Source organism: Balaenoptera ricei, chromosome 8 (assembly GCF_028023285.1).
Source record: "Balaenoptera ricei isolate mBalRic1 chromosome 8, mBalRic1.hap2, whole genome shotgun sequence".
Classification (NCBI taxonomy): domain Eukaryota; kingdom Metazoa; phylum Chordata; class Mammalia; order Artiodactyla; family Balaenopteridae; genus Balaenoptera; species Balaenoptera ricei.
Window position 1 is genome coordinate 67,477,724 of NC_082646.1, and position 20,732 is coordinate 67,498,455.

General features: G+C 38.3%; 1 protein-coding gene across 5 annotated transcripts in view; it reads right to left on the bottom strand.

The window, feature by feature from the left end:
• Positions 1–20,732, bottom strand: part of SBF2 (SET binding factor 2) — a 470,059-nt gene that overhangs the window by 123,172 nt on the left and 326,155 nt on the right. For all 5 annotated transcript variants that reach the window (XM_059931110.1, XM_059931111.1, XM_059931112.1 and 2 more), the window contains exon 17: positions 3,640–3,708. In XM_059931110.1, coding sequence (XP_059787093.1) covers positions 3,640–3,708 — 69 coding nt within the window. The remainder of the gene's footprint in view (positions 1–3,639; positions 3,709–20,732) is intronic.

Here is a 20,732-nt window from a genome sequence, read left to right on the forward strand (position 1 = left end):
TATACTAATTAGGTATATAGGAGGATCTCCAAGATGTACTACTAAGTGAAAAAAGCAAGGTGAGAAAACAGTGTGAATGGTTTGATCATTTTAGTTTAAAAAAAGCTAATTTTATCTGCATATCCTAGCAATAATACACAACTTTTTTTCCCAGGAAGAAATCAACTGTCAGAAGAAATGGAGTAGAGGTGGGAAAGGGAGCGTTTACGTTGCATTTTGTATCTTTCTGTACTATCTGAATTTTCTAACCATGCATATGTACTACTTTAAGAAAATGTCTATCTGACTGATGAAACTGTAGACCAGTTTGGTTATTTATTTATTATTTATTGCATTATAAAGACTAATGTAAGTTCCTAGTGGCCACATCAATGTTTTGTTCATCTTGCTGCCCAAGATGCTGCCTGGCATAGTAACCTTTTACGTTCCCATAAGATAGAAGTTCAGAAAGTATCTAAGAATCAATATGATCCACTCCCTAACCCTCTCTGTTGGTTATCAATGCAGTGCCTCTTTCCTCCAAATCTACCTTTCTTTGCCTTGCTTTGTGGTACTGGAGCTGGACCTGTAAAAATTTCTCCTTTGCCAGTTGGCACAATTTTAAGCTTTGTCAGTAGGGACAGAGCAATATGAAGTGGTTTCTTTTCCTGGTTCTGGTGTGCTTTTTTCTTCTTGCTCCTGTGACATGTACCTGCTAGTCGTGTGTGGGACAGCCAATTGTGCTCACCACTGTGCGAGTTTCAGTGGTACCCTAGTGAGTGGATTCCTAGCAAGTCTTGCCAGAACTCCACTAGGCAGTTTCCTGCTTGCCAGCCCTGGTCTGTGGCCCTTCAGTGAAGTTCACCTCAGTGCCATCCAGTGGCCACAGAAACACCTCTCCAACAAGGTCTGAATCTCGGTCTTGTTGGGGAGTGGCACCCTCCAAGTTTAAAATTCTCTTTATTTCTTAGTAGTTAATCCCCTATTACTACTTAATAACTCCTTATATTAAAATTTTCCTGTTCATATTACTGGTATGGTTTCTGCTGCCTAATTGGACCTTTCATGCCCAAATCAAATTAAACCAAAAGAAATCAAGTAAAATCAAGCCAAGTCAACAACAAAAAATTAAATCTATAAACCCATCATAAAACATAAGTTTGTATTATTAAGTTTGATAACACAGAGAAGAGCATGGCATGTAGCCCAACTTGTTAACTAATTGCATTAAAAACTTCCACAAAACAAAAAAACACGGTGTGATGGTTTTGTACTGTGTAAACTAAGCTAAGCTAGAACTGTATTTCCCAGAATTCTCTTTCCTCCATGATTCTAGGTTAGGGTTGACTACAGAGAAATTTCTCTAAGATTTGGAAGGCAAAAATGAAGCAGCAGCCATTACACTCTGAAGGTCAGTAAAGGATGCCAGGTGCTGCTGTATCTCATACACTTTGTTGCAGATCTGCTGGACCATCTTGATGTGTGGAAAGAACTGTGCTCACATTTCCTCCAGTTCCTTCTGGATCTCTTCCTTTAGCTGCTCCTAGTCAGAGCCAGGCACATGTGTAGCTCCATGGCCAATAATGCTGCTTCTTTTTCAGGTCACCTGCTTTCTTGAGGTTGGAGGACTTTAAAAGACATACATAGATTCTAGTTTGTCCTTGTTCTTCCCTGTATCATGCCCAGCTTTTCTTCCTGACTGCTGATTATGACTGCTTCCTGATGATCTATAGTGACTTCAGGGCCACAGGCAGACCCTAATTCAAAGCTTTCCATAAACTTCTTCCCCAGCTTCTATAACAATGTAAAAGCTGGTCCCTATAATAGATTCCTTACTTCCCATCACTCATGGTGCTTCTGCTATGATGATCAAACCCTCACTAATATACACTATAAAACAGATAAATGATCCAGCTTAAAAAAAAAATCTTAAGTAATTTGGATTTCTTGAGCAATTGAGTTTCTACTGTCAATTCTTATTTCCCCTATGTTTCTTCTAATTTATTTCTACATAATATCTAAGTTTAAAAAATAGATGTTAAAGTGGGAAAATTTTTAAATGCCATTTTCTTTAACAAATGCCCATGTGAGGGCCCATATGAAGGCTAGTTAGAACCAAGTTTTTTGGTTCCTCTGAGATACGGAGACAAATTTCCTTGGTGGCTTAAGATACAGGAGAGCCTGACCTATTTTTGTAACATTATTCTCCATGCCAGGAGGGGATTAAGATGAAGAACTACTAGGGAGAGTTCCGAGAAGACTAGTATGTATGCATTTAAGAAAAACTGGAGTGGGCCTGGAGATAAGTTTAAGTTGAGGAGGGAAAACCAAAAGATGATGCCCAAGCTCCAGCTGGTTGTCATGAGTTTCTAAACCCAAATTCATTTGTTTAACATTTTTGAGATTTGTCCTTGTTTCCTGAGCATGCTCAGTATGACCTGCCAGGTCTGAGAAGTGTGAGTCTCATAAATTCCATTTTCTGTTTTAGAAGAGGATGGGAAGGTAAGGAGGAAGAAAGAGGAAGTGAGTTAGCAGCAGAGAAAGAGTTCCTGATTATGGAGAACCTTTGGGTTAAGACCTTTAACTCACAGACTGTGGACAAATCATTTGAAGTAAAGTTTTTAAAAAACTGAGTTTATCAAGAAATATTTATTGGGTACCTACTAAGTGCAGGAAGGGGGCTAGACCTCATCAGTTAGAAATGGTGGATGAAACAAAAAGGATGGGCAGAACAAAAAGAGTAATAGAATACTGCCAGCATCTAAGGGCATGGATCATTTCATCACTCAGCTAAGGCACTTTATCTGGCGCCTAGTTCTCTACTAAAACAGATCTAGGAATATTTGATAATCTCTCCTGACTTAGAGCCCATGAAACATGGAGTAGCTTTAGCCAGAAGTCCTTCCATAACTCCTGGGCTTCCTGAAGCTACCTGCACACAGCTGCACAGTGAGTCAGCCTGGCTGTCACAGGTTTATTGCTTCCTACTGTACATTTCAGAAGGACGTATTCAATGTGCTGTTCAGAGTGTGGCTATTTAACTCCTTACAAGTCCTTCACAGGAAAAGAGGGAATAAGAGTTTGCTGGATTTATTTACCCTAAGAATTAATCTCTCTATGAAAAGCCATGGATAGGACAACTACAATAAATGACAGAATTAAGAAAAGCACTGAACATTCTGGAAAATTTTCAGAAGGTTCATAGAAATTGCCAGTGAAGTTAAACTCTAATTTCTGCCTCCATTTATTTATCTAGCTTGTTCATTTGTTCATTCATTCATTCAACAAACATTTATTGATTGACACTGGGATACAGCAATGAATAAGACAGACAATATCCCAGCCTCATGAAATTTATTTTCTTTGGTGGGGGAAAACAGTGAAACGTAAACTAACCAACGCACAACATAATTTCAGGTGTCATTAGGTGCTCTAAAGAACAATAAAGTAGGGATGGAATGGTGGGGTTATATCTTACGAGATGATTTAACATTATATATTACATATTTTACACATAGCATGCAATAAACGTTATAACAAATATAACCACAGATATGTCTTAGATACACTAAGGGGACAGGATTGATGTAGTTCCATGATAAATCAAACTGAATACATCTATATAAATCATAATGACATATATAGACCAATGAAACTTACCCTATAGAAAGCACTGGTCAAAGGGAGTAATGCTGCAGCAATGTTATATTCTTCTAAACTTGAACAATCCTTAAACAAAACAAAGAGAAATGAGCATTATTAGGACATTTACCAGAAATCACAAATATATGGAAACAAAAATCTATGATACATTATTTAGTGTCCTAAGGGGTTTTTACTTTTATTTCAAGTCGTCATTAAGGCTTACCTAGATAAGTGTGAAAAAAAAGTATGAAAAAATACTGTCCCGAAGCACATCCTTTTTTTAAAAAATTTATTTTATTTTTTTTAATTAAAAAAAATTCTTTTTTTTTGCTCATGCCACGTGGCATGTGGGATCTTAATTCCCTGGCCAGTGATGGAACCCATGCCCCCTGCAGTGGAAGCACGGAGTCTTAACCACTGGACCTCCAGGGAAGTCCCCTGAAACCCATTCTTTTAGAAATGATATAAAAATACATTTGAGAAAGATGTTTTCATACACTATTGGTGAGTAGCTACTTTTACTTTCCTGTTTTACAAAAATTGTGTTTACAGCTGTGCAATTTGTCCAAAAATTTTTGGAGGGGGTTTTAGTATATTTAACTACTATATTTCATTGAATCTGAGATACACATTTTCTCCCCACAGTTTACCTTCTCTGAGACTGGGATGTATGTTATAATTGAAATAATGTATTTTTTCTTAGTCTTACACATGAAGGGTTTATATGTAAAATTCTGTTATTGATCAGGCAAGAAATACCACTGATGCCAAAACCCCTTGGGTGAAATGTTGTTGGGGAATGGGACAGTCAGAAAATCTCAGTAGGAATGTAAAATGGTGCAGCTGCTAGGAAAACAGTACGGCAATTCCTCAAAAATTGAAAAGTAGAATTACCCTATAACAGTAATTCTACTTCTGGATATATACCTAAAACAACAGTGACTTGAACAGCATAGGGGGGCCATGGCCTGGAACAATGCTCCAGGGTAATACCCTTAGAGAGATCAGGTACAGTAATTTCAGCCCCAACCTTAGACAATATAACTATTGCCATCAAAATGCAAATTCATCAGCTATCAGCCGTTCATATGTTTGTATGAATTGATTTTAAACTCACAGAGCTGAGACCTTAGTATCAATTATTCCAATGCAATTCCTCTACTTTTCAGATGAGAAAAAGACGCCTAGATGTCAGCCAGCACTGGAATTTAGATTTATCTACCTATCAGCCTGGTGCTTTTTCCTCTAAACACCGCCTTTTGTACTTGATTGCTTTCCTCATATTCTTGAGGTGGCGGATATGAGTTTTTTGAGCTGCCAGCACTGATTTTGGAATGTGAGGGAGGGAGAACAGGCCTCAACAGCAGAGCAGTTGGAGGCTTAAAGCTGCAAAAGGGCACTGGTGCCAGGGACAAGGCCCCTAGAAAAAGGAGAAAGAGTCAGAAGCAAAGAGAAAATACACCATAGACAACCTTGGTCTATTTCAAAATACTACTACGGCTTGGCAGGGCTGAGGGTGTAGTACTGCCCTGAGGAAAAAAAGGAGGAAACTTTCTTTCAGAAGTCATGGCCCAAAGGTGGGCATCTCTTCTAATGCTAGTCTTGCTTAGCATGAGTACATTTGGTATTATGATCTGCTAAAAGAGTTCTTAATAGAATTTCATGCATTTTTAACTATGAAAAACACAGCTGTAGAATACACTGAATGTCCAACTCCAGAAAACACTGAAACAATACTGGGTTACAAGACAAATCTCTGTAATAAAGAATCATTCTCATATACGTGACATTCTCTGACCCAATTTAAATAACTAAAAGATAGGCTCAAACTTCCTATACTGTTTTAAAAATAATAGTTCTAATTAATTCACCACACAAACATTTATTGGATAAATGAATAAGTGAATGAATAAAGGAATAAATTCAAGAAGAGAGAGAAATGAGAAGAAGCTAAGGACAGAAACCTGGGAAAGATATTTATAGAGAAGGAATAAAGGAAAATCATGATGGGAAAGAGAAGTAGGAGAAAGCAGTACTATAGTTGTCAAGAGAAGAAGAAACGACCAATAGTGTTGAAATCTTCAGAGAAATTCAGTAAAATGAAGATTGAGAAAAAGCCAAGAAACTTGTGAATCAAAGAGGTCACTGGTGACATGATGAGGGTATAAGTGAGTAGAGTAAAAAAGGCCCTGAGTGTAAATGCTCAAAGTTGTAAAGGGAAGGAAGCTGTTTGAGGAGTTATGACATCCAAATGGGTAGCTGAATGAATCTTGGTAGGGCTGAACCAGATGAATACTAAGATTCTATGTAATCCTTTGATTCTATAAGAATTAGAAGGGACCCAAGTACACCAAGGAGGAAAATCCAAGGGAGAGAGAGTTAAAAAAGAAAGGTCACTGGTAGAACAAGGTCTCTGTGATATGGCTGCTAATCAATGTGGTCCCCATTTCTAAGGGGGAAACATCTCATTTCCATAAAAAGCAAATAAACAGAACTTATATTAACCAGCAGGATCCCTGAATATTTCAGCAAATATAACTTATTAGGAGAGAGAAGCTTGGTTCTACAATGGAGACTCAGGCCTACCTAAGAGGCTTCTATAGGAAAAGCGGGGAGAGTGTCCTCAGACTGTTGTGCAAACACTAGTTTTATGGAGTACTGATAGCTGTTACTTGGGGGGAAATTGGGGAAATGCTGGGTAAACAAAATTAAGTGCAATGTTTTTGTTTTAAAAAACTGTAGGACTTCTCAGGGCTTTATACTGTGACTGGATGAAAGGAATTTGGTGGCAGCATTTCCAACCTAATTTGACTAAGAACATTTTTTTTAGAAAGCAATTGAAAAATATATATATATTTAAATTGAGGGCAATTGTTATTTTATTACTATTATTTTTTAAAAATTATTTATTTATTTATTTATGGCTGTGTTGGGTCTTCGTTGCTGTGTGCGGGCTTTCTCTAGTTGAGGCGAGCGGGGGCTACTCTTAGTTGCGGTGCGTGGGCTTCTCACTGCGGTGGCTTCTCTTGTTGCGGAGCACAGGCTCTAGGTGTGCGGGCTTCAGTAGCTGTGGCACGCGGGCTCAGTAGTTGTGGCGCATGGGCTTAGTTGCTCTGTGGCATGTGGGATCTTCCCGGACCAGGGATCGAACCCGTGATCCCTTCATTGGCAGGCGGATTCTTAACCACTGTGCCACCAGGGAAGTACAGAAAAATATATTTTGAAAAAATGATTTAATATCATAAAAAATCTTCTGAGAGCACTCCAACCAAAAGATCATTTAAAAACTTAGTTATGAGCTTTTATTTCTTGACTTATGGTCATATACTGACAGGCATTTTTACTGTAAAGAACTAAAAATGCTAGATAATATATTTAAAAATCTTTAATGCAAGGCAATGAACTGGCAAGGAAGTAAGAAACACTCAGGCCAAAATATAAGTTATGTGGGAACCTGGAGAGATACAGCACTAAAGTGCAATTTTACCTCAAGAACAGTTGGTGAGCAAAGTAAATTTGAGTATTAGTTTTGAACAACTCAAAGCACTCAAAAGATAGGAGACAAAACCCAGCACTCGCTAAAGGTAGGAAGTCCATTAGGAGAACTACCTTATGGTAGGGACCCCCTAGGGCCACCTGAAACACCAGATGGAAAGTCTGAGATATAAAATGATAATTCAGCAAGGGAAGTAATGAATATGTGAGTAAATTAAGCATACACTGACTATATAAAACACAAAATAATGTCTTTCAGTATCAAAGAAAAATAAGATACAACTAAAATATACAACCACGGTAGCACAGACATTGTAAGGTGGTGGACTGGAGCTGGATTTTAATAAATTAAGTAAACATTTAAATTTCTCTGTATTACTGCCAAAGGAACAGAATGGGTTACAACTTCTAAACTAGTGGGGGGAAAAAATTGACTGAAAGAAAAATAACCCAAAGGAAAGCAAGAAAGAGGAAAAGAAACTCAGAAAAAGGAAACAATCAAAAAAGAACAAAATAAGATAGTAGGAATAAATAGAACTATAATAGCAGAAATAGACCAAATACTCTGGTTAAAAGACAACTATTGTAAGAAGAAATGGGAAGATGTTGGTAAAAGAGTACATATAAGATGAATAAGGTCTGAGAATCTAATATATAACATAGTGACTATAGTTGATAATACTGTATCATATAATTAAAATTTGCTAAGAAAGTGGAACTTAAGTATTCTCACCCCTCCCCCAAAAGGGAAATCTGTGAAGTGATGGATGTGTTAATTTGATTGTGGGAATCCTTTCACAATGTATGGTATATTAAGTCATCACGCTGTACACTTTAAATATATTACAGCTTTATTTGCCAATTATACCTCAGTAAAACTGGAAAAAGTATATAGGCCATGTAGGAAAACACCACACCTTTTTCCTATTCTCTGTCATCTCCATGGATTGTATAAAATAATCCCAGAATACAGCAAAAAGTGTGAATCATCTTTTTCTTCCTGACTTATTCCTCACCCTCTTGCTTAGGACACTGCTATGCACAAGAATGTCATCCCCTGTGTCCTAGCACATCTGAGTTTCTTTAACAGAAATGCCTTGCATGTTTCTGAAGACTGTCATGAGGCCCAAGGCAATAAAGTTCAACAGACTTGAGCTGTAATCTTCTCCTAAGGAAATGGCTGGGATGCCAAGATGCCTTTTGACTTTGATTTCACAGCAGGGCTTCATTTGTAATGATGCTGTCCAAACTTTAAATGACAACAGCTGTGATATGAAGTCCCACACACTCATTTATAAAAATTTCCCACAAATTAAAAAAAAATTAAACAATGGGGAATTTCAATCCATGACCAATTAGCAGGGAACAGGCAATCATAAAACATTTAGGGGCTATTTATTATCTTACAAAATGTTTACACATTGTAGTGCATGTCTCAAACCTGAGCGCCAGTCAAATGCTGATTGCAAAATATAAATATAAAATTCTTTGCAAATCACGTTAGAGATATTCTAAGTTAATTAGATTGAAAAATGGAAAAAATTTTGAAACAATAAGTACAACTATTGACATAGCAATAGCATTCCGGAATAGTGCAGTTATCTGTTGGGGAATCAGTCCATAAATACACATCCTGAAGTCCCCTGTGTTTTGGCCACGTAATAGCAAAGTAGTTACAGACATACCAGGCAATTTATAAGCCTGCAAGGACTTGAATGCCTATACATGTTTTATTCTGAACTTTGCTATGTAGTTTACCTTTAATTTTCCTCCTACAACTGAAGAGTGAGCCCTGCAATCTTAATTTCTCATTACCCTCAATTACTTCATATTTTGATTTGCATACCTTTGGACTGTCATGACCAGCATTCCCATTTTTGTAAAACTTTGGAACCTCTCAAAAACGATATAGGTAAACATTAAAGAAAAAAATAAGACTGAAAGGCAGAATGTCTTACAAAACTGACTTTTCTTGAGTTTAGACTTGATATAGCTCAGAAAAAAATTTTTTTGAATTGTCCAAAACACTGAGAACATTTGTATCTTCTACACAGGGACAAAAATTAAAACTACCAAAGCCCCAAATACCTCTGTATATCATGTTAGTCTCCTGCTCAAAAATGTCAGCTATGTTCTGACTATTACAGGATAATGACCAAACTCTTCTGCCAAACTTGTAAACCCTCCGTGGTGTGGACCCATCTCCACACTTACCCAACCATATGGCCCTCCTGCTATAAGCCGCAGGTCTAGTCAGTCTGCTTTATCATCTTCTATTCCACATCATAATTACCTCCTACCACATCTAATACCCCTAGAATAGCACCCATGCCTTGCTTTTTTTTTAAAAATTAATTAATTAATTAATTTATTTTTGGCTGTGTTGGGTCTTCGTTTCTGTGCGGGGGCTTTCTCTAGTTGCGGCAAGCGGGGGCCACTCTTCATCGCGGCTTCTCACTATCGCGGCCTCTCTTGTTGAGGAGCACAGGCTCCAGACACGCAGGCTCAGTAGTTGTGGCTCACGGGCCTAGTTGCTCTGAGGCATGTGGGATCTTCCCAGACCAGGGCTCGAACCCGTGTCCCCTGCACTGGCAGGCGGATTCTCAACCACTGCACCACCAGGGAAGCCCCATGCCTTGCTTTATCATTTACATTCTTCCTCCTTGGCACCTCCATATGCATGCCCTCGTGTTTTCCCACCCTTTCTAAGTACGGTGCTAAGTACAAAATAAGCAGTAGGACTCACTGTTGTTTCGGCCTCAGGTTACATTTTAATGCTAAATCTACGAATATAACCATCGAGGATATATCACAATTTTGAACACTATGGTTATTTAATATGTACCATTACTCCCATTGAGACAGAAGATGAATGCTAGACTTGACAAATAATACCAAGCTTTGCTTTAAGTTTTTGAGTGAATGGCACAAGTCCGCTTCAATTTTATGTCTGGAAACTAGTACACTGCACCTGGCATATAGTAATAATAGCTAACATTTATTGAGTGCTTACTAAGTATCAAACATATTTTCAGTATGAATTTACAGAAATTATTTCATTTAATTTCCACAGCATCTCTAGGAGGTAGATACTATAATTATATCCATTTTGTTGATGAAGGAACTGAGTTTCTCAGAGGTTAAATAATTGCCTGAGATTACATGGGCACAAATGACAGAGCCAGAACTCAAACCCAGGTAGTCTCACTCCAATGTTTGTGCTTTAAAGCTCTATGCCCTGTTGCCTCTCAAATGCAAGTGAAACTAAAGATGGCATCTGTGGAAACATATAATTCAGGCAAAAGAAGAAATTTTCCACTAATTATAAATAATTTCCTCAAAAGAGGCTGAAACTATACTACATCTGTGAAAAAGCAATTGAAAACTTAAAATGTGGCTGCTAAAATTAAAATGCAAAGGAAGGGCTGGAAGTTAATTTTTTTCCCTCATGGTATCCTTTTATTTCATCTCTATCTTCATAATTTCTTAAAAAGTTAAGAAATACAGAGGATCATGTCAAAGCTTCTAAAATATGCCTAATAGGAGTGCTGGAAAGAGAGGACAAAGTAGGTAGAAGAAAGTAAAAGAAACAATAAAAAGAATTTTGTCTTCATATGCCAAGAGTCCAGTGAGTGTCAAATAGGAGAAATGAAAAAAGATATTTGGTACAATGAATAAAATGTGGTATACTCACAAAACAATACTACATGAAAGCGAAAATAAATGAATTATAATTATATCCAAAATCATGGATGAATCTCCCAAACAAAATTTTGATCCAGAGAATCAAGGCAAAAAGAACACATCACCACCATATCATCATCATCATCATCATCAGTCACTGCTGAAACACACATTCTTAATTAACATTGGCTTCTATCTCTATTTACCACATCAAACACACCATTGTAAACATGTAGGATTTCATAAAGTCTACTATAGCAATGTCAAAGAACTGCTTTTATCAAATCATACTGACAAAGGAAAATCTAACAAAATTAGATCAAGTGAAAAAAAGATCACCAGTTTGGATGATTTTATGCTAAGTGTTTTAAAAGAAAATGATTTGATGTCAGAGGATTAAAGGGAGTCCCTTAAGAAAAATAATGAAGGCTTTAAATATTTTTGTAAAATGATCATCTTTGGGACAGTGCTGTAAAAGCCAAACATAAAGTAAGTCATGATGCAATTTCGTTAGGAAAATTATTTTAAATACATTTCCCTTCCCCAGACAAAAGTGAGATTCATACTTTGGTTCTAAAAATATCAGCACATGGTAAAAATTATAACCTAAATATCTGTTAAAATTTTATATTTCTTCTTTTAAATATAATCTATCAAACAAACCATTCCCCCACTATTTGGTATGAAATTTTAGCTCCTATTTTATATGGATTTACTGGTGGTGATAGTGAAAATTAGTTCTACTCTTAATGATCTAAAGGATGCAGGAGTGATGGTCCCTGTCATATCTCTATTTAATACTTCAGTCTTGTGTCTGCAGAAACCAGACAGATCTGGAGGATAAAAGCCGACTACAGCAAATTCAATCACGCGGTAGCTACAATGGCAGTTTTATAATAAAGATGTTTTGTCTTTGCTACAGCAGATTATCACGGTCGTGGGTATGTTGCATGCAATCACTGATGTGGTGAATAAGTTCTTTTCTATATCTGTCAGAGAGGAGGATCTGAAACAGTCTGCATTTACATGAAATGGACAATGGGAAGCATTTACAATTTTTGCCTCAGGTATATGTTAACTAATAAAGCCCCTCCCATCCAAATTCAGTTGGAAGAAATTTGGACCATTTGAACATCATATAGAATATTATGCTGATCTACTACACTGATGACATCATGCTAATCAGGCTGGATGAGCAAGAAGTGGCTACCATGTTGGAAACCTTGGTGAGACATGCACTCCAGAAGATGGGAGATAAACCTTATAAAGATTCTGGCCTGCTGGGACATCTCATTCAAAGTAAAGGACAATTTGTTGCATCTTGTATCTCCCATCATGAGGAAGGAAGCAAAAATTCTGGTAGGCCTCTTTGGGCTATAAAGGAAGCATATTCCATATCTGGGATTACTGTACAGGCTCATACCAGGTGACACAAAAAGCTGCCAGCTCTGAGTGGGGCCCAGAAGAAGAAAGGGCTCTGTAGCAGATCCAGGAATTTAAAAGCCCTGCTTACTATTACAATCAGTGACCCACTTAGAGAATTTGCACTTTCCATTGCTGTAACTTTGAGTTGTGCAAGGTTATAGATTCCAGTCCCCGAAGGAGAAACATTTCTACCAGGGGACAAAATAAGAATCTCATTAATCTATAAACTACAGCTGTCACCAAGGCACATTATACACCTAATGCCCAGAAATTGGCAGACAAGAGGAACCATCATTTTTTTTTTTTTAACATCTTTATTGGAGTATAGTTGCTTTACAATGGTGTGTAAGTTTCTGCTGTATAACAAAGTGAATCAGCTATACATATACATATATCCCCATATCCCCTCCCTCTTGTGTCTCCCTCCCTCCCACCCTCCCTATCCCACCCCTCTAGGTGGTCACAAAGCACCGAGCTGATCTCCTTGTGCTGTGTGGTTGCTTCCCACTAGCTATTTTACATTTGGAGGAGCGATCATTTTGGCAGAAATAACTGAACCTGAATGCCAGGGAGGTAGGGCTAACGTCACATAATGGGAACAAGGAGGAGTATGTTTGGCACCCAGTTAAGTCCTTGGGTACCTCTTGGTACTTCCTTGCCAAATTCTGATGGAAAATGAACAAATGCAGCAACCCTGGGATGAGAAACACAAAGTGACCAGAGACTAAGACCCCTCCAGGATGAGGGTCTGGGTCATAAGAAGGGAAGTTAGCATCATTTGCAATCCTACGATCAGCTACATCTGCAGGGGCAAACGTTTTTCCCACTTACCCTCTTCTAAGTTTCCCCCAGCAAGAAAGGCACACTAGAATTCTGGAAGAACTGCTCCTGAATACCTATGAAGAAGTGGAGGCGAGCAGCACAAGGGATCAACATGAGAATGCCTTATCCAAACACCCCTTCAAGGGAGGACTTGTTGCCTCCATGACTGGCAGTGCTGTCAACAGCCCTTCCTGAAGCAGCAAATATTCAATGACTGATTAAAGTGTAGGTCCATACCCAGCCATTTTGACTTAACGTGGGACAACTTCAGCTCCAGAACTTTGTGTGGGTTAGGCTGAGGCTATCCTTGAGCCCACAATATTGCCTGACTTCTCCTTTTGCCCAATTCTATTTATTTTCCCTCCTTCCCACAGGTGTTGATCCAAAGACCACTCCCTAACAAACATCCTTTGCACTAAACTCTGCCTCAGGATCTGCTTCCAACCTGAAACAACTTCCTAATAAAGTAGTAGCACACACTGTTTTCTGGGGAACCCAGGCTAAGAGAGATCTGTAGTTTGAAAAGCTCACTATTGGCTATGGGACAATGAATGCATTTGGGCAGGAACAAAAGTGGATGTGGGAAGAATGCTTAGATGGGTATTAAAACAATCTAAGTGGGATGATGGTAGCTTTGATTGGGGTATTACAGGTGGAGGTAGGAGATAAGTGGATCGAGTTAAAAGGTTTTTATGGGGGTAAATATCAGTATAACTTGGTGTTACAGATGAAGGAGAAGAAGGTGTCAAGGATGACTCAGGTTTTAGTTCATGTAACTGGATCAATGGTCGTGCCATTTGCCAAGATTAGGGACAATGGAAGGGAATCAGGTTTGAGGGCTGAGGGGTAGAGGAAATGCATGATCATGACTTCAGTCTGTAACCATTAAAGCTGAGCATCTTTGACACATGAAAATGAGATACCAGGTATCCAGTTGGATATAAAGGTGTAGAGCTCAGAGAAAAGGTCTGGGGTAGAAAAATAAACTTACGAGTCATCAACATGTAGATGGTAGTTTAAGTTGTGGGTGTGAAAGAGACCATCCTTGAAGTGAGTATAGAATGAGACCAAAAATAAATAAATAAATAATATAAGGCTTTAAAAATTAAAGGCCAAGTGGAGAAGGATGAGCTTTCAAAGATGGAGAAGGAATGGCCAGAAAGGTACGAGGATATATAGAAAATGTTGCATCATGGAAGCTAAGGAAAGAGAGTGCTTCAGAAAGAAATTCTAATTGATAAACTGTTTCCTCTATCTTCAAAGCAAGGAAAAGCCAGTGGATTTAACCATGAAGAGATAACGTTAATAATTTATATAGTTTACATAGTTTCAAGGTAGCTACTATAACATATTTTTTGTTTGCTTTCCTATATTCCCCTCCCCCTCAAAAAGACCGTAATTTAAATTCCTGTGACAAAAAAGAAAGTGAATTATAAATCTGCCACATTTAGAATGGCTAATCTGTCACATTTAGAAGGACTAATAAATAAATAAAACCCACAGAAAAGCCTTCTACATTAGAAAAGCCTTCATGTATATAAGTGAGGTTATGAACAAAAACAAACATCTCTTTTTAGCATTTTAAATCTATAGGTTAAGGACTTCCCTGGTGGTCCAGTGGTAAAGAACCCACCTTCCAATGCAGGGGACGCGGGTTCGATCCTTGGTCTCAGAACTGGGATCCCACATACCTCAGGGCAATTAAGCTCGCGTGTCTCAATGAGAGAGCCCACGTGCCGCAAACTACAGAGCCCATGCGCTCTGGAGCCCATGCGCCACAACTAGAGAGAAGCCCATGCTGCAACAAAAGATCCTGCACACCTCAACAAAGACCCTGCGTGCCACAACTAAGACCCAACGCAGCCAAAAAAATAAATGAAATAAATATAAAAAAATCCATAGGTTATCATTATGCTGCTTTTATAATATTAGCAAAAGATAAAATAATCAAATACTTACATAACCAATTACCGCAAATAACTAGAGACAATTTTCTTCATGATTTATGTTGTAAAAGCAAGGATAACATAAGATCAGAAAAAAACCTTAACTAGCTCTCATTTTCAATAATATTCTGGAATGCCATTGTGAAGAGTTAAAAATGGACATTGGCAGAAAATTTTTAAATTGTAAGACTCATTGGCAGCATTGTTTACGAAAATCTTTTTGAAAGTCAAAATCAGGTTCCACACAATGAATGAAATATGTGAAAAGTGAGATGCAATTACCCACATCTCACCATCCTTAAATATAAATAGGCAAGGAATTATCAATCCTATGGTTAAATACATTTTTTTCTGGTGCACTGATAAGAAAGACACTCAGTAAAATGTAAAGTGTTACCTAAGGTCAGGATAGTAACATGAAAGCATTTCTGGGAATCCTAAGAAAACAATGTTTGCAAATTCTGAACTTATTTCTTAAAGACAACATAAAACTAGACACTGGTCAGAAAATCAACCCCCTCTGGATTGGCTTTGGCCTTCTCAACTCCCCACTCCCACTTTCACTGGCAAAGGTCACCACCTGTGACCTCTTACTTGCCAACCAAATGGATTATGTTTAGACATTTAATTTAACCTCTATACCAGTTGTTAAGATTAAACACATATTTTCTCTTTTTTAAAAACTACTTTCCTTTAAAAAAACTCACAAACTTTCATTTCTTTATAAAAGATCTAGGAAAGGCAGGTAAGTGAAAAAAAAAAAAGAAAAATATCTTGTCATAAATCCTGCAACCTTTAAACAACCAATGTAACATTTTGGTGTCTGTGCTTCCTATTTTCCAAGTCACAAATTGTATATTTATTCATATAATTTAACTTTACTTTTATATAGTCATTTCATTCTTTAAAAAAAATTAATTTTTCTTCCAGTTTTATTGAGATACAATTGACGTACAGCACTGTGTAAGTTTAAGGTATAGAGTATAATGATTTGATTTACATACATCATGAAGTGATTATAACAATAAGTTTAGTGAACATCCATCATCTCATACAGATATTAAAATAAAGAAATAGAAAAAAAGTTCTTCTTTCTTGTGACAAGAATTCAGGATTTACTTTCTTAACAACTTTCAAATATAACATACAGCAGTGTCAATTATATTTATCATAGTATACATTACATTCCTAGTACTTATAACTGGAATTTCATACCTTTTGACTGCCTTCATCCAATTCCCCCTCCTCTGACCCTCCACCTCTCGTAACCACAAATCCGATCTGTTTTTCTCTGAGTTTGTTTGTTTTTGAAGTATAATTGGCCTACAATACTGTTAGTTCCTGTTATACAACATAGTGATTTGATACTTCTATACATTTCAAACTGATCACCATGATAATGATAAGTCTAGTTACGCTATGTCACCAAAGATATTGTTACACAGTTACTGACTATATTCCCCACACTATACATTTCAAACTGTGCCATTTATTTTGCACCTGGAAGTTTGTACCTCTTAATCTTCGTCACCTACTTCTTCCCCTACTCCCCCATAAACACACTGTTACAACCCTGCATTTTTACTCACCTCCCCCTGCATTTACTGTTTTTGACAACATATTTTACATTTTTTTGTTTTGTGTATCCCCTAACTACTTATCACGGATAGATGATTTTTACTACTTTTGCCTTTTAACCTTCCTACTAGTTTTACACGTGGTTGATTTACTACCTTTACTGTATATTTGCCTTTACCTATTAGATTTTTCCTTTTGTAATTTTCATGTTACTCATTGTGGTCTCTTCTTTTTAAATTAGAAGAAGTCCCTTTAATATTTCTTGTAAAGTTAGTTTGGTGGTGTCAAACTCTTTTAGCTTTTGTTTGTAAAACTTTTGATCTCTCCATCAAACCTGAATGAAAGCCTTGCTGGGTAGAATATTCTTGGTTGTAGGTTTTTTCCCTTTCATCACTTTAAGTATATCATGCCACTCCCTTTTGGTCTCAGAGGCTAGATCCTGGGGCAGCTGCCTGAGGGGTCCAAGGTGTCTCAGAGCTAGTGCTGGCCCACTGGTGGGTGGAGCTGGGTCCCAGGCTCTGTGACTGCAGGGCCCTGGGGGTCCCAGGGCTAGTGCTGGCACACTGGTATGTGGGGCCAGGTCCTGGGTCCCCTGGTAGACAGGGCTACATTCCAGGGTGGCTGTAAGCTCAGGGGCTCTTAAGGCAGCCAGCCTGCTGATGGTGGGGCTGGGTCCTGACGCTGATAATTTAGAGGGAAGATTCCAAAATGGCACTTACCAGCACCAGTGTCCAGGTGGCAGAACGAACTCTCAGAATGGCTGCCGCCAGTGTCTATGTCCCCAAGGTGAGCTCCAGTTGCCTTCTGCCTCTCTGGGAGGCTCTCCAAGATCAGCAGGTGGGTCTGACCCAGGCTCCTTTCAAATTACTGCTTCGGCCTTGGGTACTGGAGCATGTGAGATTTCATGTGCGCCCTTGAAGACTCTCTATTTCCCAGAGCCTTCTCACTCTCCTGAAAGTAAGCCCTGCTGGCCTTAAAAGCAAACATTCTGGGGGCTCATCTTTCCAGTGTAGGACTCCCAGGATGGTTAGCTCAATGCAGTACTTGGACCACTCACTCCTTGGGGAGAACCTTGGTAATTGTAATTATCCTCCCATTTGTGGGTTGCCCACCTGGCAATATGGGTCTTAACTATACTGAGTCTCTAGTCCCTGTTACTTTACTTGTTGTGGTTCCTTCTTTATATCTTTAGCTGTAGAAAATCTTTTCTGCTAGTCTTCCGATCTTTCTCATCAATAGTTGTTCTGTAAATAGCTATAATTTCGGTATGCCTGTGGGAGGAGGTGAGCTCACAGTCTCCCTACTCTACCACCTTGGCCTGCATTCTTCCTAGTCACTTCATTCTTAAACTGATTTCCTACCTTGGCTTCTATGACCCCATTTTCTCCTCTTATAACCTTTTCTCCTCTTACATCTATGACCCTTTCATCTCAATGTTTATAGGTTTTATTATTCTGCCCACCCCTTAAATGTCAGTATTTCTCAGGGTTTTTTCCCCCATCCTTAGATCTCCTCTCTTATAGTACCTACTTTCCTTAGGCTGGCTCAACCATTTCTATGAGATAGAGTGCCACTGTACTTCCAGCCTAGACAACTCTCCTCAGCTCCAGCTGACTGGGCTCTTCCAATTTGTTGTAGAGACCTCAACCTCAATACACCTTAAACTGAATTATCTCCACTCCTCACATATACCTTCAAGCCTGACACTCTTCCATACTATCTTGGTAAAGCATCTATTCAGTCGACTAGCCAGAAACCTTTTCTATCGCATCATACTCTCACATTCAGTCAGATATCAAGTTGATGCTTCCAGTGTGATCCTGCTTCCATTTATCCATCCAACAAATACCTTTTTTTTTTTTTTTTTTAGATTTATTTATTTTATTGATTGATTGCTATGTTGGGTCTTTGTTTCTGTGCTAGGGCTTTCTCTAGTTGCGGCAAGTGGGGGCCACTCTTCATCGCGGTGCGCAGGCCTCTCACTATCGTGGCCTCTCTTGTTGCGGAGCACAGGCTCCAGACGTGCAGGCTCAGTAGTTGTGGCTCATGGGCCTAGTTGCTCTGCGGCATGTGGGATTTTTCCAGACCAGGGCTCGAACCCGTGTCCCCTGCATTAGCAGGCAGATTCTCAACCACTGTGCCACCAGGGAAGCCCCCCAACAAATATCTTTAATTGAACTAGGTACATTGCACTGGGGGTTCTGAATTAAACAGTTATATAATCATTGCCCTCTTGAAGCTGAATCAAATACTGTTAATTCTGTCTTTATCACATTTGTCATCTGTTCCCTCTTCTTCATATTTACTACCTTTGTTTGGGCTTTCACCACAGGTATAACTTCTTTACTCCAACCAATTTCTGAGACTTTGGGGAGTTCTGTATCAGAACTCAGAATGCTTCTCTGTTTTCCCCCATCTTCCTAATTTCAGCTTTCTCATGTCTGAAAAATCAGTTAACACTTGTTCGTGTGCTTTCTGTCTTTTAAAATTTTGTGCTAACATTTCTTTACCTGTTTTCTTTGTCCTTGTAGAATTGTGTTTATCTTTTAAAAGTCCCTCTATTATCCCTTTTAGTTGAGTTTCAGAAGGGAAATGGAAATAAATGTGTGGAGATAAGTGACCAGGCGCCCCAAATCAAGTCATTCTAGAGTTTATAATTTCTAGAAGTTTCTCTATGCTACCATTTTTAGAATATTTTAATATCTCTTCCTTCACATTTCCTAGCTATGTGATTTTCCAGCAAGAAAATTCGCAATAGCCTCTAGTTCATTCCTTAAAAAAAATTATTAGTATCTTATATAGTCATCTAGTCACTGAGGAAATAGTAAATAAAATTCAGTAAGTAGGTAGATGTATTAGGACAGTATAGCAACCATGTACAACTCATTAGGCAACAATGTGCAAATATTAGTGACATACCTTGAGCCTTAAATCTCAGGTGGAAATTAGGTCTAATTTTTTATTTTGGAACACTAAAGCCTACCTGCCAAATGATTGGCGTGACAGCCTATCAGCCTATCAGAAAATTCTCTCTCTGATCTTAATTAAATATTTTAGAGAACTATGTATGTTTCTTCTACAAAACTTTTGGAATAAACAGACAAACACACATACACACACAGAACCATGGTATTTTTGAAAGGATATGAGAGTTAACCTTGAAACTGAACAATCAACCAAATATTTACTTAATTCCTATTCCTTAGGGGAAAACAAATCGCACCACTGGCCAGAATTCTCTGAAAACAAAAAAATGAGACTTTTTCTTTCTGGGTGTAATTTTCCTAAATAACACACAAACATACAGAATAGAATTCAGCTAGCTGAGAAAAGGCAGTAAGGGCTGTAGAAACTGCAAAGGTGCTGGACATGAGGAGAGAAGTGGCAAGGTTACTGGAAAAAAGAGAGGAATCCTTGTTGGAGAAGACACATCAGGAATAATTTTTTTTTTTTTTTTAATGAAAAGACAGGCAGAATTGGGATGGGGAAAGAATATATTCTAAGTTGGGCAACTAAACTTTGGACAGGAGTAGGGGGAGGAAGGTACAGGAGGGTAAGGCAAAAGCAGGCCAAGCTCCTGACACAGAGAGGAGCTATCAGTTTTGAGTGTAGTTTATAAGACCCAACATGGACACTCTGGGCACTAGTATAAGCACACATATGCCTAAGTAGATACCTAGTCTGTCTTTCAGAGCATACACATAAAGGAATTTTGTGATCAGGCTACAGATGATTAGACTCTCCTCCACTAGATAAGGTTTTTATTCCTTTACATGCGAAAAAAGACGTCATCTAAGAGTTCCTTAGTTTTACCTTTTTATCCCTGCGATTTTAGTGCTGTATAGAAAAGTTGTCCTTCAAAGCACTGGTTTGAAAAGACTAGCTGCAGAAGAAGGCCTATTTTCTGAAACAAAATTGATTGGCTAGTAGAGAGTGAGTTTGGTTGTGGTGCTCAGTGCCTTTATTTCAGAATGATAGGTGTCAGGTGAGTGGCACCCCAGTCAGGGAAGTATGAAGTGGAGAAAGGCCATGTGTTTCTAATGTTTTGGTGTTCTGTCAGGGCTCCACAACTGCTTCTTCCCTTAATCCTCCCACTCATTGTGTACACTGCCACACTTCCTTCTTTCTCTTCTTCAGCTTGCCTCTCCTCTCTTCTTA